This window comes from Calonectris borealis, chromosome 4, assembly GCF_964195595.1.
Source record: "Calonectris borealis chromosome 4, bCalBor7.hap1.2, whole genome shotgun sequence".
Lineage (NCBI taxonomy): Eukaryota > Metazoa > Chordata > Aves > Procellariiformes > Procellariidae > Calonectris > Calonectris borealis.
Window position 1 is genome coordinate 59,119,043 of NC_134315.1, and position 25,712 is coordinate 59,144,754.

At 39.7% G+C, this 25,712-nt stretch overlaps 1 protein-coding gene across 1 annotated transcript in view; it reads right to left on the reverse strand.

Annotated features, from left to right (window-relative positions):
• Positions 1-25,712, reverse strand: part of COL25A1 (collagen type XXV alpha 1 chain) — a 322,972-nt gene that overhangs the window by 90,012 nt on the left and 207,248 nt on the right. The window contains exons 6-9 of the mRNA XM_075149759.1: positions 14,987-15,013; positions 14,795-14,821; positions 3,627-3,686; positions 1,683-1,790 (exon numbers count right to left, since the gene is read on the reverse strand). Coding sequence (XP_075005860.1) covers positions 1,683-1,790; positions 3,627-3,686; positions 14,795-14,821; positions 14,987-15,013 — 222 coding nt within the window. The remainder of the gene's footprint in view (positions 1-1,682; positions 1,791-3,626; positions 3,687-14,794; positions 14,822-14,986; positions 15,014-25,712) is intronic.

Sequence of the window (25,712 nt, forward strand, 5' to 3'; positions counted from 1 at the left end):
AGGATGGTAACAACAGTGAGCAATCTGGATGGTTTCTATCTGAGTGCTTGTTTGTATCCGATTCTAAAGCAGTATTATGAACTGATTTTCCGTAATGCTATAGGGCTTAAGATAGCCCAGCTTAAAAAACTATAAAAAGAAACTCTCTCTTGCCATCTAAAGTCAAAATCACTACAGAACTATTATAAAATGGAATGACCTCATTGCATAAAATGCATTACTTTCCTGTTATGAGAAACACTAATGTTCCCTTTGCTAAGAAGCACAAAACCCCAAGCAACACATAGTCATGTTGTAATCAGCAACACCAGCTGATTCTCCTAGCCTCTTGTACGTCAATTACAAAAATGGTACCACTGCAGTCAGAAATGGGTTCTGGTTTCAGTCTCACCCTCACTACATCAAACTAGAAGCAACTCTGCTGACCACAGTCAATTTTACCACATTAAAAGAACACCAGGGAGGCCCAGATGAGGCCCAAAGCCTGATGTGCTGCAGGACTAACGAGAAATGAGTAGGTCAAAGTAAAGCAGCGCAATGGAAGCAACAGACTTTTAATGTCATTTCATAACCTTAAGCTAGAACTTATAAGGGCAATGGTGGTAAAAAAAACCCCAAAACCACAAAAAACAACAGCAACAAAAGCAACCCTAGAGTACCACAGGCATTAATTGCCAAGCCTTGCTGGATTTTCACAGGAAATTTTAGCTGAGCCTTACTATTATCATCATGTTATATTATATTTATACAGTTAATACAATTTCAGAGGAGGCAACCTGAACAGGGCAAGAACAGGAGCATAGGTATTTTCTTTCTTGGTTTTACCTAAAAAGGCCCTGCAGGGAAATTTTATGCCTTCTTGTCCTGGCCCCGCATAATGAGCTATACTTTTTCTTCAAAAAAAGAAGTTTCTCTTCCCACCTTGCTAGTTCCCTGTGTGTCCGCGATCTTTACTTATGATGGGTGTGGGGGGGTGTGCGCATCTGTACATGTGGCATTTCAGTTCCACGTCTCCTTCCTGTCTGTGATTCCGTTTCCACACTGATAACACAGTGGCGTTCATGATGACGAGAGAGGTACTTCTTTCAAAAGAATGAAAATTAAGGAGGCTACAAAATATAAAACCAAAACCGTACTCATATTTGGCTGGTTGTTCTAATGAAATACAGGGGATGAGCCAAAGAAAATGGTACTGTTCTACTTGTGTAAAGATGGCAGAATCTGACTCCAAACTTCATCATATTTTGGACAGCATTTAGCAGTTTGTTACTTTAATTCCGTGATTTTTGAGGCTAAATCATTAAGAAGCGAGAAGTGAAGCCTGGCCATGCTACGACGTCTCAAATTCAGCTTTATCTCGAAGTCTGAGTAGAAACGTTTGCTACTTGTGGAGTGGGGCAGACCCTCCTCACGCAGCTATTAAACATCAGTGAGCAACTGAGAAACCTTAGAATGTGCAGGGAAACTGTCAGGGGTGGGAAGCAAGGAACCTAGGTGTTACTCTTGGCCCTGCTATGAGCTTGCTCTGTGTGGGGAGGACTTCAGGTACACCATGAAATCTGTCTGTGGTTCAGCTTCCACATGTCTTACTTGCCAATCTTACCTCAGAAAACATCTTTGAAACTGAGCTGGCACACACTTGAGAGGAATTTGGACTTCATGACAGCAACAGACTAACTCACCGGTATGCCAGGCATCCCGCGAGGACCATCTTTGCCGGTATCTCCTGGGGGACCTCTGGGTCCTGGTGGCCCTGGAGGTCCAGGGGGTCCAGCTTGTCCTTGGTCCCCCTAAGTCAATGCAAAAATTTGTCATAAGTTTGCTTTAGAGGCATCAACCACACAAAAAGACATTGATTTACCCAGAAAAAGCGCAAGACAGGCTGGAAGAAGCAGCCATGAGCCGGACACTGGCTTCTTCACTGCTTATGGCAGAGATTGCACTTTGCCTTGAAGACCCGGGGGTTGTATCTGTCCAGTGCAATCAGTCACAGAGCAGAAGACTCAAATTCTAAACTGCTTGTCCTACCACAGGACATAAGCCATAATTTGGGGTAGCCTTGCAATATTTTACTCATCCAGTTTTCCAGAGCAAGTAACTGTTTTCAATAAGCAGCTGTTTGCCTCACGACTGGCATAATCATAACAAAGCTGAGGTAAAAAAAAAAAGTCATGTGCAAGAATATACAGTTTGCACAGTGATTTTCCAAGCCCAGCGACGATGCATGGATAGAGTTCAAAAATGAGCATGGAAAATAACTGCTTTTCCACAAAGTTGTACATAATTTTTCATCTGTTTTAGGGAGCTGTTTTATAGTGACAATTAGCTAACTCCCTTAACAATTTATAGCTATTAATTTGTATAAGTCAATTTTCAAGGGAGTTGCCAAAACATATTACCTTCCCCTTTAAAAAAAACACACCATCAAATGGTGCTTAAGTTATTTAATTTCCAGCGCACCACTGCAAACCACTGAAAAAAGCTGACTGCACCTTAAACGTGGATCATTTAGCAAAGCTACCCAGAGCCTTTTAATTGTTAGTATCACTACCAATTGCTTCAGTCCAAAACATTCTCAAATGAACAACCTACTATAAGAAGGCATCTGACAAAAAGGTACAGCAAAGAATAAATTGAATGCAAAGAAGAACCAGACTCCAGTGAGATGAAGCACTACCTTAATGAGGCGGCGTTTAATGAGCTGCTGATCAGCAGAGAGAAACCCATGATTGATTTTAGGGAACACCATCTGATCAGGCAGGTGAGGTCAAAGGTTGAAGATCAAAGATGAGAAAATTGAAGAATAGACATCAGAAGGCCCGAGAAAGAAATAAAGACATATTCATTAGATTTGTAACAGCTAAAATAATATAAACCGGTGCTTCTGCCTGACAGAAACTGTGCGTTCTCTTTTGAAGAAATTGACCTCTAATGTACAGGACATACCACTTTATGAATGAATCATACACAATGAATTAACTGTGTAACCTTTTTGTCTCCAGTTTTCCTGTGAGAATTCTTCACTTGTATTAATTTTTTCATTACCTGGACTCTAAAAATCAGTATTTTTATATGCTGTTCTTTCAGCAAAGCTTCTAGAGACAAAGCACCAGTTCGACTTTCAGTCAGATTTTCTAACCAGCATACTGTGCCATGAAGAATGGTGTCATTTTTGTAAGGACTGGGGTTCCAGCTTGACGAGATTGCATCAATTCTTCCTGCTTAATTTGCAAATGCGCTTTGAAAAGATCTGTATCTACAGATTAAACCTCTGATATCTAACATGAATAGCTGACTCTCTATGTAACCAGTATAGAGTTCACTGACATTTTCCATACTCCTGTATGCCTCAGGGAAGCAGAGCTGCAGACAAATCTCCTCTGAAAATAAAATACTGACCAAGATCACACGGGACGTGGGTGCTGCCGGGAGTAACACCGTACACGGTTATAGATTTGATCCCATGCTCTGCATCAGGAGTACTTATACCAATGCAAAGGCAGTGCGGATTCACTTAGGTCCACTATAAAGATTCATCGGTATCCCATGGTAAAAACAATTTTTCATGTGCACTTTTATGCTGATACAGAGAGACCTGACTGAACAGGTACGTGTCAGCCACAAACCTTGACGGTGAGGATCTGATTACTGTGCAGAGCAGCGACTGTGGGGAAGCCTGGCAGACCCTAGGGACACAGCATAACATGGGACCAAAACAGCACAACACAAACAGCACAGAGACAATTTACTAATAGACAAACAGAACGAACACTATGTTTAGTATACCCCACACTGCCTACTGACAGGAAACAGCCTCTCTGTCATATGGGAAACAGAATTGGGTTTGCACTACGCTGCAGATGCAGGTTGTTACTTTACAACAAGAATATCAAGAGATTTTTAGAAGGAGCAGTCCCACAGAGATGACTTTCCTTAAAATTATTTCCTTAAAATATATTGTCATGATCGTTTGACAGTTGTTAGACTATCAGCCAGTGGATGACTGAGCCATTTTCAATTAAAATGTGCTACAGCACTTCAAGAGAGCTATGTAGAAAGCTTCGACTCTGGATTGCTGCAGAACTTGACAGCAGTAACGGTGGATTTTGAAACGCTTTGTATAATTAACATCCTGCTCCTTACGTTCTGTTTAACATATGACATTCAGCACATAAACTGGTAGTACATACACAATTATAAACACTGAACAACAATCTACTGCTAGATCTTGGGTAGTCCGGAATGGCCAAGGTCAACGTTTTCAAGACATACATAGCAGCATTTTCATATCCAGGGCGAAATTTTTTCCCCTCAAGGGCTGTATGCTGCATATGGTTTCCCATATCCTACTCTACCAACATGTGCAGAACTTGTACTGTACTGGTACACAAAAGAAGAGTGCGGTAATCGTGGCCTGCTGTGACAATACAAGGGGTGAACTCTGCTCTCAGTTCAACACCTTTCTTGTGCTGCCTTGTAGGGTGCGAATTAGACCTTCTGATAAAGCTGAAACCTTATACAGTTGAGCAGTGAACTCCTAAAGAAAGAAATCCCCAAGTCCTCTCCCTGCCTTCTGCATAGCACGCTGTCTGAAGCAGAGGCTTGTTCAATGGTCAAGAGACATCAGGCTGAGGAACACAGCATAAAACATATAGTCTGGTAGTTCTAAGCTGCCTACATGCATGCACACACACATGCCGCCTCTGCGAGGTGGAGCGGGTGGCACAGCCCCTCTGTGAGGCCTGGACTGTATGGCTGCAGGGTTGCAGCCTGGCACCTCCAAAAGGGAAGGCTGCGCCTGGCTCTGGCTGCCAGACAAGGTGGCTTCCACGAAGTCCTGCATGAAGGCTCTGCTGGGGCACCCCACATTGCCACAGTGCACGAGCCCTTTGCAGCCCCGCTGGCCTGGTGGAAAGCACCAACAGGCAACAGCAGCCTGCCAGGTCTCTCAGCTGCAGCAGATTCTTTTAACATGGGAAATATTTGCTCTATTCATCTCCATGTGCAATCACACCAGAGATCCTCTGGATCACAAAGATCGCACTGGTCTTTACAAAAAAAGGCAGAGTAACTTTCTGATGCATACGTGTCCTTCACTAGCACCTTTGAGGCGCATTCAGCAGCTTTATTCCTGATATGAACCCATGAGACAAGGAAGCTGAGACCCTGTAAGTGGATCCCACAAAGCCAGTGGCAGCTTTACCAGCCTTCCCACTTCGTTCTGACGAACTGTGGTGTGGCTAACTGCATTGCTCGGTGACCTGAAATCTCCTCTTTAGAAACAAATAAAAAGAAAATAAAACTAAAAAAGGCTAAACCTCCAAACATTTAAAGAAACTCACTCCTGAGACACTGCTAAGACTGGAATGATACATCATTTAGAAAACAGATGTATCAAATTTGCATTTATCTTATTATGGAATATAAGTTAAAGAAGTTATTAGATGGTAACGTGCCAGAATCTTTACATCTGTGACTCATTAGCCCCGCTGTGCACATGGTCCATTCCTCTTCTAGATAAAACTACAGTACCCGTGTAATGGAAATGAGTACAAACAAGAAACCTACAAAAGAACTAAAATCTGAGTAGCAAGCAATAAACTTTAAATCTCATTTATTAAAAAAAGGGATAAACAGAAAATCTTTTAACAACTTCATTCTTACTCATCAGCCTCTAGGATTACAGCACAGTAATTTTCAGTTACCTCTAAATGTAGCATATTTGCAATGTGACCATTTTAAAAAGTGGAAACTCAAAACTCATATTAGGTCTGATTTATTTCATCTTGAACATGAAGGAGAGCTAAGAATTAATTAAGAAAGGAGTTTAATCGGAAAATATACTGGTTTGCCATGAGAGATTTTTTTTTTTCTTGAGAAGAAATGAAAGAATTCTGAAAGTTTTGTGTAGCTCCACACAAAAACGTTTACACAGAGCACTTCACAGTCCAGCCCCAGCATTCTCAATGCTTCGCAACTCCACACAGACAAGTTCAAGAGTAGCTATCAGTATACTGCGGTTTTCTGCATATATAAACAACACATGAGAAAAGGGGACAACCCCATTCTTCCATCAACAGCTTAGTAACTTCTTTCAGCTTGTTCCCAAGCAGGACAAAGCTTGCTTTCCTTTGCCCAAAGCTTGCTTTCCTTTGCCCAAAGCAGGCATAATCTCAGACCTAATGGTCAGAGACATGCAATGCCAGCTTGGACCTGGATCACCTGTCCATATGTAACGTGCATATTTGGAGAGATCCAGAAACATGGGAATATTAAATGGAACCCAGCAAAGAAACTGTAATGGGAGCATAGTTTTTGCATGCGTGGGAGGCTTTAGAAGGCATTGCATCTTCTGGCACCCATGAAAGATAATGTTGGCACACAATGAGCTTCTAAAAAGGCATAGAAAGAGCTATCCTTCCCACAAAATGAGTTCCCTTCCTTTCCTGTCACTCTGCTATAAATATAGCCGCAAATATCCCCTAGATCTGTTTTATTTTTTCTCTATCTAAAGCTGTTCTCAACGATGGATTCAAAGTTACTCAATTTTCTCTTTATTTGGTTTGATTCTTGAACTGCACATAGGAAGGGCTCTTGTTCTACACCCTGGGAGGCCCTCACAGAATACAAAACGCTACAGTGATCAACAGCGACCACTGGCCCACTAAATTCCTCTGCTGACAGCTACTCAAGCTCACCCTGAAATGCTAGCTGGTTACAATTTCTAAATTAGCACATTTGTTGCATGCCTCGCTGCAATTTTTGCCCAAATGCCAAGCAAAACATGATTCTTGGTGGAGGCTAACAGCGTGTGACCACATAATGCAGCATCCTGCTTACCTACCTGGAAATGTAGATAAAGCCTACTCATCCCCATACAATGGCTACAGAGAAATCCTTCAGTTTTCTCAGGATGCCAGAATATCATATCATTCCCTTTGTCTGATTTCTTACTTAGATGAAATAGTTCTCCTGTTACATCCATCACAGCCTTCAAAGATGTAATTCCCACTAGCAGTCTTAGATTTTTCACAATACATTCAGCTCTGTGCATTGGTCTACATGAGGTCAATATTATAAGGTCGTCATAACCTTGTTGTACGGCAAGTATAATAACATTTTGCAACAGCATTACAGGTTTTACACTATGCTGCGTACACTCCATTTTGACCATTGCATTTGCTTAGTATACTGAATGTCACAGTCCTCCTTAGGATTTTCCTTCTGACCTGCCAATAAACCCAAGCTGCACAAGCTTACATGTTCCTGTGAAGACATGGTAAATGAGACAGGAATTACCACCTGCTGTGCACTTGCACTTCCTAAGGTTACAGCCAGCTGCTGCTATTTCACATCAAATCACCCAGGCTTCAGGCCAGAGTGATCCTGACACTCTTTATGGCTGCTTTACCTTCCCCCAACACCACCTCCAGTTCTAATTAATCCCTCAGACTGAGTGCCAGTCCTGCAGCTAATTATTGTACCTGCCTTGGGGAATACAGTGTTCGGTATCACCCTGTACGGTGCCATGGACTTTCAGCAGGAGCTCTTTTATATAATCCCTTTTATCATAACTGCTGCTTTCTCCATCAGCAAATCTGCTAACTGAAACAGTGCACCACAACAAGACAAGGATCCAGGAATTTCTTTTCACTTAGGCAATCGTTTCAGCAAAGAGTTTTAATTTGAATACATTATGTAAAAATTCAGACTTTGTATTAAAAAAAAAATGTAAGGTTTAATAACTAGCACAAATGGATCATTATAAAAGTGTTATTTTCTGTAATGACCTCTGTATTTTCACAGTGAACTCTACCTGACACTGCACTCAAAATGAACAAAACTGGAAAAAGCCAGCACTTCTCTACTTTGGTCGTAGTATTAGATGACTTTTCAGTGAGGCAAATACCTTTTCTATGCAACTTAGTTACGAGTTCTGATGAGTGATCACCATCTGACCTACACAAAATATCCTTCCTGAAGGCAAACCTACTACTCTCAGTGAAACTGGTGGTAGGCATCCAGTTAACTCCAAGATCCTCCCCAAAACCAAGTTGGTTCTCACAGCAAAAATCTTCTGTCCTGGCTTAAGTTTCTCTTCAAATTTTATAACCACTGCAGTTATGCAAAGCAGGTAAGCGGTTCAACCCACTTCTATGATATTTATTAGGACTGTATGAAACATTTTTAAAGAGTTGTTTTCGATGAAATTGGTCTAACTCAAGTGTTCAGTATTGCAGCACATTTGTAGGACAGCTGCTGTCTGAGATAAAACGACTACATGATGTTTGTCAGTCACAGGACAGGGATGTAGAAAAAGGAACAGGATGCACAGAGACTTCCTTCCTCACCATTCCTCTGGCATTACTAAAAAGGGGCAAGATGCAAACCAAGTGGTGGTGAGTGAAGACATGCAGTGCCTAGCTCTTAAGACAGGAATGACAACATCCTCGTCTTGGGAGCAGGTATGTGGCACTCTCTCTAGAGTGTCACAGCTGTTCTGCATTCCCCAGGGGAACCTTAGGAGCCGAACATCAAAGGCATAGCTTGGCTCTGGAGAGTCATCCAAAGCCAAAGGGACGCTCCTGTGAACTCTGAAAGGAGGCACATCGCAAGTCTGAGTGTCCCAATGCTTCAGACAAAGTTGGCAGCCAGTACAATCTGAGTTCTTTCCCAACCTCTTCTAGTTACAGAGCTCCAAGTTACCTTGCTCCAATTTGTTACCCTAGTTTCAGCTTAATGGAAACCAGGGGAGCCACAACATCCTAATACTAGTGAAGTAGAACGGATAATTAGTCCCAGGAACTGACTACCCCTGTTGCCTTTTGGCAGATACGGAAACAAAGTCTCAGAAGTTAAATTAACTGCTTACAGACAAATTGGCATTAAACCAGACGTCCGGCAGTTTTCTCAATGATGCTGCTTTGGTGAAAGTTATGTTAACAGAAAGAATAATGAACGTTTTTTTAGCCTTCTTATTGTGGCGCACTAAGAGTATAGTTTGAAAGGGTGGTTAGATATAGTTTATAACTTGAACTATAATTTGCTTTACACAGGACAATTAATAACAGAAGAAACAACTATGTGGGTAGTCATACTGGTAAAGCATGAATTTAAAGTGATACTGTGTTTGCACTATATGCTTGAAGTAACACATAGTAAAGCAGAAAATATGCTTCTATACACACATAAGAATATCACTTAAGAGAATACCATCACTACATCATCACCTCTGCCACAGCTTTGGGCAGCTTATTGATATAAATGAAACCAAAGAGTATTTAGTCAGAAAAGAAAAAGCTGGGGACAATGTTAATTCATGCTAATGAAAGCTACACAGTCCTTCTATTAAGGCAGATAAAATTCATGAGCAGTATTTATGGAAGAAATTAAGAGAAACTTTAGTAGGATATAATCAAACATCATTAAGGACAGTCCTGGAAGAAATTCACAGAATATCTTTAAATTATGTAAAATTATATTTAATTATAATACTCTGACTATAATACTACACATTTTTGCTTTGACAAGATGTTGAATGAGGATAAAAATTAGCAGCATGCACTGTTTGGGAACAAAGCTTCCTATTACATCACTGATTTACCTACATTTGCTGCAATTAGCAATGCCTCCAAAAAATGAAGTCTTGCCTCTAGTGAAGGCAAGAACTCAGATTAATTTATATATTACTATCTATTTGGTGAAGCAAATCTGTTCCTTTCTCAAAAAAAAGTGCCAACCTTTGAATGAAATATAATACAAAATCAGATGGCTTTAAAAGAGGGTGAAAAGTTAATGATCATGATTTAATCATCACTCAGTAACTGGTATTTTCTGGTTTATGAATGAGGTACTGATTCTAATGACATGAATATAGGTTTTCCATTTATTGTCAGTAGGAGCAGGAAAAGGCCCAAAATATTTATTATACATTCCTTAGAAACATATTAACTAATAATAATACACACATATTAAAAATAAACTTTTTAAAATTAAAAAAAAAAAGTCAGGTCAAAATGTATTGCTTGGATATCTTTAATTTCCCTTTAATATGGGACTGTTTATAAAAGTTTTCTCTATAATGTAACAAGTGAAGCAATACTTCAGTTTAAAAAGATAGCTTATATCTACATATACACACATATTTGTATTTAGTTATTTCAGTAAATAGACTGCTTTCAGGACCATCTCTGTCAATATCATATAATTTTTAAATAGTTTGCCAGCACAGAAGAACCTGCAAAATTTCTATTGTAAAACAATGATTTCTCTCTAGCAGGCCGCAAATAGGTAGCAAATGTATTAAAAGTAAACAGGGAAAGGGAAAGGGTTAAATAGAAAAGAACGTTATATCACTACCCGAACCTAACTGTTTTAACAGTACACAAGGAAACTTTTTAATCTTCAAGTCAATAAAGGTTAACACAATAAAATAAACTACCTTTCTTTTCCAGAACTTAATCTCTTCTGCTGAAGGTATTTTAGAAATGTTATCAGTTCTGTGCAGACCCAGCTGCTAGGAAAATTTACTTAAGCATACCAAAAGGAGAAAATAATTTTATGGAAATACTTAAGTATGGCTTCTGGGTGGTTTCTTATTGTACCTAGACCAAAACCAATTTAAAGGTAGTGGCTAGCTGATGATTTCTAGACCTGATAAGCAAGGAATCTCTCATGTATCTGAACTAAAGGACAGAAGATATTTATTACGTCATTTACAGAAGGATGAGAACAGACTGATTAAGACACTCAGTACTAGTTGTTCCATTCCCAAACATTCACCTCTGAAGATCTATTTCCATTAATCAGGGTACAATCTCTACTTGGACAATATATCCTTTGCAATCCTACCATTATGAAATCTTCAAAGGCTTTTTTTAACTGGGGTAGAGCTGAGCAACTGGAACTGAGAAGCGGACTGACATAAGCATTTGTTCTAATAGTCCACAAGCTAAAACCCATCATTTTTAATTTTGTCATGGCTCAGTACAGTAATGTAAATCTCCATGTCATGAAGCCATATCCTCTGCAAAAAGAAAAGCATCCGAAAGATTTACTAACATTACTGTTTCTTACACTGGTATTGAGGAAAGCTAGTTCTGCATTTGACCTAAATGTTTAGTCTACCAGAATTTTAGAGTAACGAGTAGAGATCTGATATAAAAATATATAAAGAGATCAAAAAAGCATTTCTTCAAATAAGATCAGGACTTTTGAATGCATCCACCACCACCTTACCTGTGGTCTCATGTGACCAAAAGCTATATTAACCTGCTGCTCAAACTCACACACAGGGGATGAATTTCGACATCACTCACACTACTGGAATGTTGTTTTGGCTCACATTTTCTACAGGCAGCATGGGCATAAGTAGATTAAGCCACATGGCATTGTGAACTAGAGCCCTTATGCCATCTCTGTATGATGAAGGAGACTGATCAACAGATTACTTCTGAATACCTAAGAAACCCCCTCAGATTCTTTAAAAAAAGACAAAAAAAATCAGACCCAGTATTCTAAAAATACAAGTGCTTGACTTCTGGGCAGTATTTGCAGGGTCAGGTTCCTACTAATGTATTAGTTTATTGAAGATATTTTCAAGAAAACCTGAATTTCAAAGCAGTTCAGTATATACTCAACATGTCCAGTGACTGTGAATAAAAAGTTTCGAGACAACTGATTACTGTTTTTACAGTTTTGAAATTATTTCAGAAAGAAGGATCTCTCAAAAATCTCAAGACCCAAGGTGAAAACTTGGGTGGGGACAGAAAGCAACAATTTCTTGTTTCACAAATATTTTTCTTTTCATTTTAGCAGGATTTTAAAAGTTTAAGGTTTCATCTTGATCTGGACAGTCTTTACATTTTATTTTGTTTTCTTTTACTAATGAAAATGCCTGGAGGAAAGAAAGCAGCTTTTATAAAGAACAGGGGTCATTTTGAAATTTCAGTCATAAAAATAACTTGCAACAATAAAAATCTTTGCCAAGCTAAATGCTAATTTCAAACCAATATGTAAAAATATAAAAACAAAGAAACTTCAGGCTCCTTATGTGTAAAAAATGAATTAGCTTTAAAATGTCCATCACTTTCTGATATTATATCCAGTCTGTCTGCAAACTTGTCAAATCCAAATGTTGATGTCATCCCACAGTCACTTTCAGGTACAACATTCCTCTAAAATAATACAGTACGGTATTATCTCCAAAACCATTTATTTTATATAGGCCATGATGGAAAACTATGTGCAAAGGTAACCAACCAGGTTTAAATGAGTATAGTTTCATTTGGTGCATGACTGGCTTACACATATAATTTCCATTAATTATATTGTAAATCCCCTGGCACAGCAAGTTGAGCAGATTCACCCTGAAGACAGTCATCAGAAGAGAGAACTGCTGTACCATGAGACATAAAATGGCCAGAGGCTTCATAGTACTTGTGAAATACACAAGACAAAAAAGGAGAAGCTGCTGTAGAACACATTCAAATGCTCTTCAAAAAAGATAAAGAGAAAACCAAGACGACTGGGCAAACTATCTAAGTTATATCCATATACTTAAAAAGAGGTACATTACCACAATATGCATTGACTAAACCATCAGTGAAGGTTCAGCTAGCCCACAAGGTGGTATTCACCACCTCTTCCTCTCTACTGCTGACCTTATTCAATTCCTTTTCTATATTCAGATATAGAATTCAGTCTCAACGACCAGCTGCTGCTGCTACAGATACAACTTTGTGATGTCCTTAAACGTGAATTCCTTAGGTTGGATATTTTTTGCTTTTTAGCTGCAGTTGATTTACCAAAACCATGAAGTAGCCATAGCCATGATTTGTATGGTCCAGTGAGGACTCTACTGTCCTCCAGTATAGGGGATACGTCTTGGCAAAGCGGGACACACAGTCTCTGTGTAGCAGATGTTCCACTGCAGTCCTTGCAGGTGTTCCGCCTACAAGGTAACACTGAACAAACTTGCATATTCTTATTGGGTATTGCCAACACTTCCAGGGACCGAAAGCCACGCACGCTTAACCACTTTCTAATTCTTAGACCTCTCCAACGTTTTGCCAAGAATTCTGGACCAGTGAAGGCTCTGGCACCTTTGCTTTCCCTCCAAAACTGTCCTCTGCTCTCCCATCTTATGCCGCCATGAGAAAAAACAGCACCATCACTCCCTTGTGTTGTACCACTTCATTTGTTTTTCTGTGTCCAGAGCTCTGGGTTTTTCCCTGGAAACTTCTGCAACACTCATAATTCCAGATTCTTATCCTCAGCTATGTAACACTCTTTACAACGTTGCTCTTCCATATTTATTTGTTACTGTATCCCTCTCCGATACCTCCACCAAATTTGCTCTCCAGTTCTGAACTGAACACCAGTTCTGAACGTAAGGTCACTTAGTGCCAGCACCTACGCGCAGACCTCTGACTTACGCTTCCTGAACAGAGCGTCCTCTCCTAAGCCACGGGCACTGCTCCACTCTCCTCCCCTGCCCTCCCTCCTCATGTTCCCCATGAGGTTCTGTAGCACCCAACCACCCAAAATATACAGCCCAGCATGGCTTCTGAGAGGTACTAAATTTGCTTAGAAGTTAAAAGGAAATTTTTACATTCTTCAGAACCTTCTGTCTGTGTATTAGATAAAACATGTTCCCCATATTGTTACTCTCTCCTTCCTTTGTATTTCTTTAAATAGTTTTCCAGTTCTTCCTTCTCAGTTTCAACTGAAATAATACTTAAAGCTGTCCACTAATAGGCCTCTGTCTTGATAATGTTCACTCATACCAGGAGCATAACAGGACACCTAACTGAACCCTGTAGGTAATACAATACCAGTAGCACCAACACCAAATTTAGCTATAAAAGCATGTTGTGCCTTTAGACAATCTTATTGAATACAAAAAGTAAAATAAAATAAAATAAAATAAAATAAAATAAAATAAAATAAAATAAAATGAAAGAAAATAGTAGAGTAAAATAAAATTGCAAATTCAAAATATTTAACATACTTGACATAAAAGAAAAATCCACAGAACATGCTGTTATGGAAAAATTTATAAATGTGTAACTGAAGAGAGTCACTATATCATCAGAACAATGTAACCAAACGTTTTCTAATGAAGCACAGATGTAAAGAAGAATGAACTGGCACAGCCAATCTATCTGAACTTTCACCCCTGTATTCCTCTATTCCTCTGTTAAAATAAACGTATTTAAAAATTAGAAGAACCTTTATATTTCCACAACTAAACCATGTTCTGTCTAACGGTCTGGATGTATTTACAAGGTGACAATATTGTTATTATTAAAAATATTAAATACATACGTGTCAGGAAAAAGAGCTAATACATGCATACATCGTATTTGTTTATAATTCACTAAATACTAGATACATTTTACATGAAATCTCGAGGTACATTTATTAGAAACCCACCGGCCCTCTGCATTGTGGGAGCCCATGCAAGGTGTGAAAACATTGCTGGGGAAACTGAAAGGTTTGGTTAGGAAAGCCAGCTTTTATACAGCAGAGCAAAATCACTGTGAAACCTGCTTCCACCCATAATGGAAATTGTGTATTTTAATGCATTACCTACTATCGTTACTCAAATCTTCCCAGACCCTATCTGGTCGTGTTCAGTATTACTGTCCTGCACACACTTACTTCAACATGCAGGGTAAATGCAGCTAATAAGCATAATTAGCTCAGACAGTGTATTTAATTTAGTTTTGCGCTAAAGACTAATTGCCTACTCAGCGAAGGGGAAGTGTAACATTTTTTTTAAGATGCTTACCCGAGGGCCCTGATCACCTTGATCTCCCTGCAAAGTGGAAAGATGAGATGATAGGTTTAACACAGCATCTGTGTGCTACCCAGCTCTCTTACATCATCTAACATTACACTGCGTCAATACAAACGGTCTCTTTAGTTCACGCTGGGAGGGCTTTCCGTTCACCTTGTAAGTGTCACCCGCGCATCAACTCACCTTCTCGCCTTTTGGACCAGGAGGGCCCTGAAAGAAACAGAAGCAAAGATGCGTTACTGATACTGATGAAGTCCTGGGACACGGCAAGAAACAGGTCTGCGCCAGCGTGCGATTTCTTCCTAACAATGTATTTCCTTATTATTTTCCACTCCAAATGCCAGGCCTCTTCCAGAGACGGCTTCTTCACTCTATTAACAATAGGCACAGTGCGGTTATTTCTTGAATAGTTTGCTCACTCCATGTGTTGAATCAGACCACTTAGACAAGCAAAACTATGCCTGAAATAGCAAAATTTCTACTGATTTCAGTTAGGGACAATAGTTTATCTCCTATCAGATGATAAATGTTTTCTAAGACTGTAAAACTTCTTTGCAAGTGCAGCTAATAAATTCAGCGGCATATAAATCTGCCATGTATTTTGGCACCCTCCTTGCTTAGATTGAAAAAAAAAAATGGATTAGGGAATCCAAAAGTAGGGTTTTCATTCCTATCTTTGGCAATGTTGAAGTTGATGTTTAATCTCAAGCACACTGTTTTAGGCAAAATGAGCTCTTTGTATAACATGATTTTGCAGAAGTAATATTTATTGTTACTTACCACCAGACAAACAGTAAGGTGAGAGAATCACAAAACAGTGAGGTCCTTTCCTATTCCATTTTTATTGAGCACCTTCCAGAAAGCTACCAGCAGGTTTCTAAAACATTCGTTTTCAGGTTAGTGTCTTGTGAATAAAAATGCTAGCAGTCTGCAGAGAACTGGCTGCTTACACAGTGCAGACTCTACCTCCAGCTTTCTGAAAGACACGCAGGCGTTTCATTACAAAGAAGGACCTGAGGTACATATGAAAGCAGCTGGAAACAGAGAAGGAGCCATCCAAGCAAGCTGGGTCCAACAGAGAGAGTGTGCACGTGTGCACGCGCACGCATATAGCACGAGAAAAGGTTGCCACCAGCAACATGATTAGAAATAACCAAGTGCAACCTAGTTGAGCTGAGCACGTTTGGACCGTTTCAGAATTTACACTAGTAAAAATCCATGTGGTTCACATAACTGGAAATGGAAGAAAGGCCAGTCTGCTGTGTATTAAAGATGTGATCAACCACATGCAAGTCTCTGACAATCCCTATTGTAGCCAATTTTCTGCTTATTTTTAAGGGCTTCTGATGTATGCCAGAGAAGAGTATCTGCTGCTAAATCTTTCAAGGAGTTAAAGCATATGCCTCTCCTTCCACAGCCTGCCATCTCTTCCGACTGCTGCAGCGGACGTAGAAACAAGTCTGCTACCTGACGTCCCCACGTCTCCTTTATAAAGGACAGTGCTCACTGCAAGCTGAATGGAAACCACCTGCTCAATTAACTATGAGCCCTCCCCGCTTTGTGTTGCCCTGCAAGAACTTGTCCTCTTTAAAAAGAAATTAAACAAAATGACTTAATGAATGGATGTGACCTTGCTGCACTTTTAAGGTTTCTCCACCTATTTCTTTTATACTTTACCCCTTACTGCCCCTTTCCAATGCACATATTCATACATATGTACACTGGAAACTACATGCAGCATTGTCTACCGCTAGCTACAGACTCCACATATACTTACTTGGATGGGACATTACAGCAGAGCACGTTTTCAGCAGGCCCATTTTAAAATACACATACATGCCATCAAGCTTGCGAATTCGCAAACTCATAGCATCAGTAACACAGTAACTGTGGAACAGGAAGAACTAAAATCACCCAATGCTGGCTCTTACTGCCTTTTTTACAGTGAACACTGAGCACAAGCGAAGGGCTGTGCTCATGTGTTCTATCTCCTTGAATTATCAAACCATTACTTGCTGGCTGCAAACTGCAAATAACATGGCCCCTATCTGCCACAGTCAGAATCCTATTTCTTGGGTCTTAGGCGTGAAATTATAGATAACATGACATGACCAAGACTGCAGACAGATGTTGGCTTTTGGATCATGCCGCAATTGTGGGAGTTGTTCCTGCCTTCATCCAGATGTTCAACGCCATGCTTCTGATGGGTTTTGGCTCACAACTTTCCTGAGCTGTGCCCGCCGCAGCTCTGCCAGTTGGTACAAACTAAGACAGCAGAGACTGCATCAGCTCCCTGAACGAAGCTGGCTCACTGGAACAGAAACAAGTTAGAGCGTGCTCACCCGAGAGGTTCAGCCAGCAGATCTGCAGGGCTGCTAGACCGTCTCCCTGGTACAACTGCGGCAATGCGCTCAGCTGTCTCCACCTGCAGAAGTGGCCCCTGCCTCTCCCCTGCATATTTTCCTCTGCTAAAAGTTCTCTGAAAGCACAATCCGTATCCAAACATGTTTTTTAATAAGACTGAATCACATATCTCAATTAGATTTTGTTCTCCTTTTTCTGTGCAGGGTTTGCTGAAAATTACCTGTCCACATCATATTCAGAAATCCAGGGGTTTTCTTCATTGCTCTCTATTGGGCAAAGCCAGCAATTATGACTGCTTGGTGTTTGCTCTCCCCGAGTACCACACACCACTGTTTCTATTAAGTCATCCTTCCAGGACACAAATTTTTCATACGAAGTCTTCATCAATATCTGACAACTTTATTGTACCAGAAGTTAAAAAGAGCTTTTCAAAAGGCCACAAGAGCATTTCTGGTGTGAACATTCTCACAACTCTCTGCACTTGTATTTGCAATGCTTTTGCATTCCACCAAGAGTCTTGAAAAACAAAAAAAAATTGCAAACAAAAATAGCTCTTTTGGATGCTAGTGAAGAGAACCAGGGGGGTTTCATCAAAAGAAAATTAATGCAATTCTTTCATGGCTTGTTCACCCATCTCTGGCTCTTCCCCCATTGTTTCAATTGTTCTCTATTGTTTTTGCAACTTTAAAAAGAAAATTCCTATCCTCAGCCTTTGACATCTTCTTTCCATTTGTGCTGAGAAATTCTCCCAAGGTTTTTACTGCAGAATTTATTAGTGTGTGTACACTGAGTGGAGGCAGGGAGCAAGAAAAATCTGAGGGAAAGTTGGGTTTGCGGGGGTGGGGTGTGATTAGGAGGCAGATTTGTTTAAAGGAGGGCAAGGTTTCTTCTGTTTAAGGGTATAGACACAAAGAACAGAGTGAATAAAATATCACTAGCTTTGTAGGCCACAGCGTAGACATCCTGCTTTTTTCCCAGGGAGACTTCTGTGCTTTCGTTTATGAGATGGCAGAGATCAAGCCGTTAGCTGCTGCACAAATGTGAAAGCATTTTGTGTAAGTTATATGAAACGTCTGAGGTCAGAGCATTTCTGAAATAACTTTACAGTGTTTTCACTGGAAACAGAGGCTCTTTTCTCAAAGTGTAATTATCTACTCCAGACTACTATACACTTCCAAGGAGAGTTTATAGCCTGTTTCACATAAGCAAGGCCTTGTAAATCACAAACACATGCAAAATCTGCATTCATAATTAGGCGACAAATACTACTGTTTTTAAAACAAGGTCTTCTAAAGCAGACTGAAAGGCCTCCAGGCACCTGCCAGCCAAGAACAAAGCTGAAATCAGGGTCAAATCCATTCAACAGCCATGTGCAGAATGACTGGCAGGTAAGCTTCTTTTTTTTGGCTATCAAAATCCCATTTCCATTCTCTGATGAAATCTTTACATTGTTATAAATGTGTGTACAAGAAATAGAAAGGCAAGAGAACGCAGTACTAGAAAACATGAGATGAATCCTTGTGGTCTTCCTTGAGACAACATTCCCCTTAAGGTTAACTGAGTGTCATCAGCATAATTTTTCACACAGTTAGCATTTTATAATTCATGCCCTAAAAGATGCTAATTTTGTATTCCACCCTTGCAGCCATTGCCACCTTTATAGTTTTGCAACAGTTACATTTAGAGGACCTCTTAAAAAGCCAGTATTTTATTTATATCGGGTTTACAAGCATTCAAAATTATCTGAATTCTCTTATAGATATATTCTCTCCATATTCCTATTGCTATAGATCTGCCTTTAGCCATAATACAGGCAGTTCTACCATGACTTCACCAAAAAGGCTCCAAGCACTGAGGGGAAAGTAGAACTGAAAATAGTGAGGGATTCTCAGGACGGGGTTCAAAGAAACAGCAATGTCTCTGGGTTCTGTAGAAAGCTCCAAAGTCAGGGCAGAGGAATCCAGATTTTTAGTGACTGTTAGATAACCCATATGATGCCACTGCAAAAAGGACCTGCCAGCGCCCAGCACAAGATGGCAACAGCCACCCAAGCAGAATCAGTTGGACTGTGACAGTCCCAGGTCCCAGTGGGATCAGCCACCTCCAAGGCTCCTAAGGAACCTGAGATCAGGTCAAACTCAGCAGCTCCCATCAGGCAGAGCTACTACAGACAACACAGGCAAAAATAACCTCTTAGATACAGTCACTGCTTTCCTACATTTCAACCACAACAGCCATAGGCTAAGGCAACCTGGCAGCTAAAGGACTGAATGTGGCTTGCAATATTCAGCCTTCATTTTCATTTGGGATAAAACAGCATACAATGCATTCATCCCTACTATCAGCCTCAGCATCCACAATAAGAGTGCAACTGGCAGCGTAAGGGAATAGTGGCCTTGTGGAGACAAGCAGAAAAGCAAACCAGGCAGTCCAATGTCATCTAGACAAATTCAAAAAGGAAACCAATTTGCCAACTTAGTTTAATCATGTTTTCACAACTAAATGACATGCCATACATTGCCTAAGTTAATTCAATTCCTACAGTTTATTTTGAGGGTAAAAGGTGGTTTCACCACATAACAACAAAGTATTCAGTTACAAAAGAGAAACTTTTTATTTCTTTGAAATTTGGCTCATGACTTTCACAAATTACAAGTTCCTGACTGGAACAATAATCCCCAGTCTAACCTATAGTTGCTGCAAAATATTAGGAACAGATATACTGAATCATAAGATAAGAGGTTACACAGAGTATTATGAAAGACAGTACTATTTCAAAGTTCCTACACTCATTTTAGTCCTGCGTCCACTATACAAGCCCTGAACTAATGAGCAATGTGGTTTGCTGAACTTGGCCATGTTTGCAGCCAGTGTTTACATACGTTAGTTTACAACACCAACATCTCACCTTGTATCAATTTTACAAGTGCTCACAAGAATTTCCAGTGAATCTGAACAGCTTCTACCACTAAAATTATATTCCCTCTGTTTCACATATTTTATTCTTCCCCTAGGATAAGACTGACTTATGGTGAAAACTTTAAAGAAAAAAAGACTCTTTAAAGAAAAAAAGACTCTTACTAATCTTTCCTTTGCTCTCCTTATATTCTCAAGTTTTTGTTACAATATTCCAAGGCAGAGAAAAGGAAACCAGAGAAAAGGAAACTTGAATATTTGACATAATAACCAAGCCTGACTTAATAAACATTATGTAAATGGATGTAACCTGAGACACATAAAATTGGTACGTATAACAACCTAGATAAACAACTCAGTTAACATTCACAGCAACAAGTAAATTGTAAGTGAATCCTGCTGTAAATTCATACAACCGTATTCAGAAGTCAGTGATTTATGCCAATACATAAATCAGTCAAGTTCATAAACTGCAGGCAGGAGAATACAATCTACTCAAAATGCGTCAAGAAAGCATTTAGACTGTAATTTAGCCATTCATTTCTCATGCAGTGCTCTTGCTAAGATGGGGATGGGGTGCTTTTTTGAACTTTATAATGTTGCTCACAAAAATCATCGGATTGCATCACAAGCTGCAAGGGGTCACTGCTAACTGACTAGTTCAGTACCCAGGAAGAAGCACAAGGCTCGGTGTCCCAAGCAAGAACCTGCTATAGGAGGTCTCCTCTTCCTTTCTCTGACATACTTGCTTTCTTTGATTAATCAATAAGGCTTCCCCCCTTTTTCCTTCCCTTTCTACAGACAAACACGATGTTTTTCTTTGAAAACCTACAAAACTCAACACAAATAGTGCTATAAAGATTCCATGGTACGGAGAGTATATGACTATGTACCCATGGCCCGAGCATGAAAAATCAAGGATTGGCTTTACGGCTGCATGAATGAATTTAAGCAAACATAACCTGAATCAACTGTTAAGTTTCTTGTGAATTTAGTAGCTGCCGTACATGCCAGTAAGACCAAAGATATGGTGACAGAAGACTTGTCACATTGTTAAAGTTAAGAAAATGGCTTCTGATAAAGTCAAAAGCGTCCCGACAACAACTTACTGCTTAATGCACTGTAGTACACCTATTTCCTGGATCTAAGCCCTCATTGCCTTGAACACAGTGCACCTTCCTGTTCTCCTACTTGCTAGATAAGCAGAAGTTTACTGATGATATTAGAGTTTTGATGCAATACTGTAAAAAAACACCACAAAGGAAATCCCACTCTACTAACCGTGTAAAACAGCACATAAAAACACAGATGATGAAATTTAGTATTGCTAAGCCTCTCATTTTATAAGAAAACACCGAGAGTTTCTGTTTTCAATAACACCATAGGTGCAAGGAAGATACAAACACATAATCTTGGTTACATCAAAAAGGCAGAAACACACAAATATTTGGCTGGTGCTCAGAACTGCAGAAAGACATTTGAAAACACAACTAATGTGTGCCCTACAGAATCAAAATTCCTAAACCAAACTGAACAGTGAGGTTTTTCTACTATTACTGTTACATTTGCTATTTCCAAACCAGTCTCAGGATTTTTTGGATGAGTTTCGTTGTTCAACACTTAGTTTATAAAATATTCCAAAAATGAGATGTGTTTATGATACAGACTGGTTCAGGCTTCCTACTTTTCCACCAATCCTCCAGCACATCCCTATCTCATTACATGTCCACCTGAGACTTGAAAAAGCATCACATGCTATCTTAGAATCATAGAATAGTTTGGGTTGGAAGGGACCTTCAAAGGTCATCTAGTCCAACCCCCCTGCAAGGAGCAGGGACATCTTCAACTAGATCAGGTTGCTCAGAGCCCTGTCCAACCTGACCTTGAATGTTCCCAGGGATGGAGCACCTACAACTTCTCTGGACAACCTGTGCCAGTGTTTTACCACCCTCATTGTAAAAAATTTCTTCCTTATATCCAGTCTAAACTTACCCTTTTTTAGTTTAAAACCATTCCCCCTTGTCGTGTCACAACAGGCCCTGCTAAAAAGTATAGTATAACCGAGATTAACTCCTCATCCTCCAGTATCTCAGGTAGGCTGTTCCGCACTCTTTTACCTTCACAGAGCCTCCCTACTTCTTCCTCCTCTTCCTTTCACTGCATTGAGAATAGACACTTGGAGTCCCACTCCATCCTATACTAGACCACTACTATGCAGCAGACTATTTTTGTATCCCTGTTATATCCTTTCCAATAGGAACATATATATGTGTGTGAGGAATATATGTGTGTGTGTGTGTGTGTCTTCACATGTGTGTCCGCATGTGCGACCATGCTGGTGGTGGAATTTAAAAATAAGACTGAATTTCTGTATCAGCATTTGCTCAGTAGTTGAGTGCGTATGTCACAAGTATCAGAAAAATTAATACATAGTATGGTAGCTATTGAATAGGCAAAAATGAGTCTGCTATCAATAGATGAAAATATTTATTATGTCATGGGCGTCTTGATAAGATTCAATAACAAGAGAAAGTGCAGTTGACTAAAGTCTTGTACTTTCATTAATAAATATTCACTGCAGTTAACAGAAAGATGCCACAGAAATTCAAGGCGCAATGAATTAAACAACTATAAAAAAAAGCATGTTTGGGTGACAGAAAGACAGAGAAGAATGTCCTTCAAATTTTACAATAAAAAGAACTAGAGTGCAAAGAGTTTTCAAGGTAGATTGCTTCACCTTTTCCTCAGAGGAACTGCATTTATTGTTGTGTCAAACTACTGAAGCAGGAAAGAAGTTATAGCTCTAAACAGTTTTTATTGCCACAGACTTCACGCCTTTTATTTTGCATTGAACTTTAAAAGGGATATGAAACAAAGGAGAAAAAATAACTAGCACTGCTTAAACTCCCAATTATCCCCATTTATTAGAATAACAATGGCATAGTACCACTCCAGAGGAGTTTTCTGCACTCACCAGTGAGGACTGTACCAGTAAACCGCCAGTAAGCAGACTGTACAAATATATGGCTATTTTGCAAAAAAAGCCTGGTATCCTTCTGCCCCGCCCCCCAGGTCTAAGCAGATGCATTAGGTATTGATGCCTTGAACCTGATCAAAACATTCTACTTTATGGAAGCAATTAATATGCTCCAAAACCAAATGAGAACTTGGGAAAACAATAATAAAAAAAAAAAGAAAAAGACTTAAAAGGAAGACCAATATAGCCTGGTGGAATTTAGGGCTTATAAAACTGCAGGGATCATGGAAGTACATTCTGGCTTTCTTTCCCAACACAATAGAAATTGAAAAGAAAAAATTACACCTCCTGCCAATCAAACTCATGAAATCCTTTTTCCAGATTTTTGAGATAAAAAATACACCATTAAATATTTTTATATTTCCTTTGGTAGATTTTTATCCATAGGCAAGCTCTCTCATTTATTCCTAGAAGCTTAGTAAGAAAACAGCTCCTCACTGGGACTTAACAACTTCCTGTTATTTTCAGAAACAGTAGTTCACATTCTAATGTTTCAGTCATTTTTTACCTGAAACTTGAACTGTGGCTTCTGTAATTCAAAGACCTTTGGTGCTTCCCTGATTACTTAGTAGCCTGGTAGATAATTCAGCTGAAATGACAGTGCTCTTTGCTCATTTAGTCTTTTTTTGTTTGACTTAAAAGAACCTTTTTGATGAGGATGACAGGCTGAACTTCAAGCATTTTGAAGAAAACAGACAAAGGAAGAAAGCAAGGGAAGGGGAGAGTTTCACAGCAATGGAGATTCACCACTGCCAGTCACTACCTACAAGAGAAGTACCTGTGGTCATTGAAATATGTCTTCCAAGCTCCCTAGCCTTCTGGATCTTTCAACTTTATTGTATCCATTACTACCCTGTGGAGAAATAGCATACAAATATCTACCAGGCAGATCGTCCTTTGACCAGCAATTGGGTCAAGGAGAAGATTTATGTACTTCATTTACAGATGCTGCATAGGGTACAGCTCTACAAAATAATCATAACCACATAGAAACAAATGATTGAAATACCTGAAAAACTCTCTGTTCATCTACTTGAAATAGGGACTAGTTTCAAAACAAGGCAGCTAGTGAAATAAAAGTAAGCCGATTCAAGGAAAAAAAAAAAACAACTTGATTCTTGTGACCGATACCCATTTCATTCTGTTTTCATAGATTCTCCCACCTACCCATCTCTCTTGTTGGAAGAAATTAAAAACAACCCAAAATTTGTTATTGAAAGCACTGATTGATTTCAAAGAAGCTGCTACTAAAAAGCCTGGTACCCTTTTTGAAGAATTTTGGCCCATACCTACTATCATATCAAGGCATATTTACATTAAAATAATAAAGGCTAAACTTGTATAAATGAGCAAAACTGGATAGCTCACATACAAACAAGGTTTTGCAGCTAACATACATTGATGTATTTCAACACTAAACTTAATTTCAGCAAATGGATTTTAACACAGATTTTTAAATAGGGGAGGTCAATTCCATTCTTTCATTTACTGTGGTGAATCCACACTTGTTTCAGTACCAATGCCCTAAGTTTCAGTATTTCAAAGGCATGTCATCCTGTACGTACACTGTTTTTTCTTTTCCAAACTTTACTACTCAGTACAGGATACATTTGCTCATTCAAGGTAGTAGAATGCCAAAGAAAGATTTAGATCTTCTTTTAGTGTTACCTGCAAATGCTACTATAAAATGCTACTGTGTCCTGGTTTTGACTGGGATAAAGTTAATTTTCTTCCTAGTAGCTGCTATAGTGCTGTGTTTTGGATTTAGCATGAGAACAATGTGATAACACACTGACGTTTTAGTTGTTGCTAAGCAGTGTTTATGCTAAGTCAAGGACTTTTCAGCCCCTCATACTCTGAAAGCTGGGAGGTACACAAGAAGATGGGAGGGAGCATAGCCAGGACAGCTGACCCAAACTGGCCAAAGGGATATTCCATACCATATGACATCATGCTCAGTATATAAGCTGGGGGGACTTGGCTGGGGAGCAGCGATTGCTGCTCAGGGATTGGCTGGGCGTTGATCGGTGGGTGGTGAGCAGTTGCATCACTTGTTTTTCCTGGGTTTTGTTCCTCTCTCTTTTTTGTTGTTTTCCTTTTTGTTACTATTGTATTATTATTATTATTATTATTTTATTTAAATTATTAAACTGTTCTTATCTCAACCTACGAGTTTTCTTACTTTTGCTCTTCTGATTCTCTCCCCCATCCCACCGCAGGTGGGGGAGGGTGAGCGAGAGGCTGTGTGGTGCTTGGTTGCCGAGTGGGGTTAAACCACGACAGTCCTTTTTGGCACTCAACGTGGGGCACTGAGCAACGACAAGCTTTTGAACACATTAAACAGGAGATAGTTCAGGCAGTAGCCCTTAGGCCAGTTCAGGCAGGGCAAGGTGTGAAAAATGTGCTCTACACTGCAGCCGGGGAGAATGGCCCTACCTGGAGCCTCTGGCAGAAAGCACCAGGGGAGACTCGAGGTCGACCCCTGGGATTTTGGAGTCGGGGATACAGAGGATCCGAGGCCCGCTACACTCCAGCTGAGAAGGAGATATTGGCAGCATATGAAGGGGTTTGAGCTGCTTCAGAAGTGTTTGG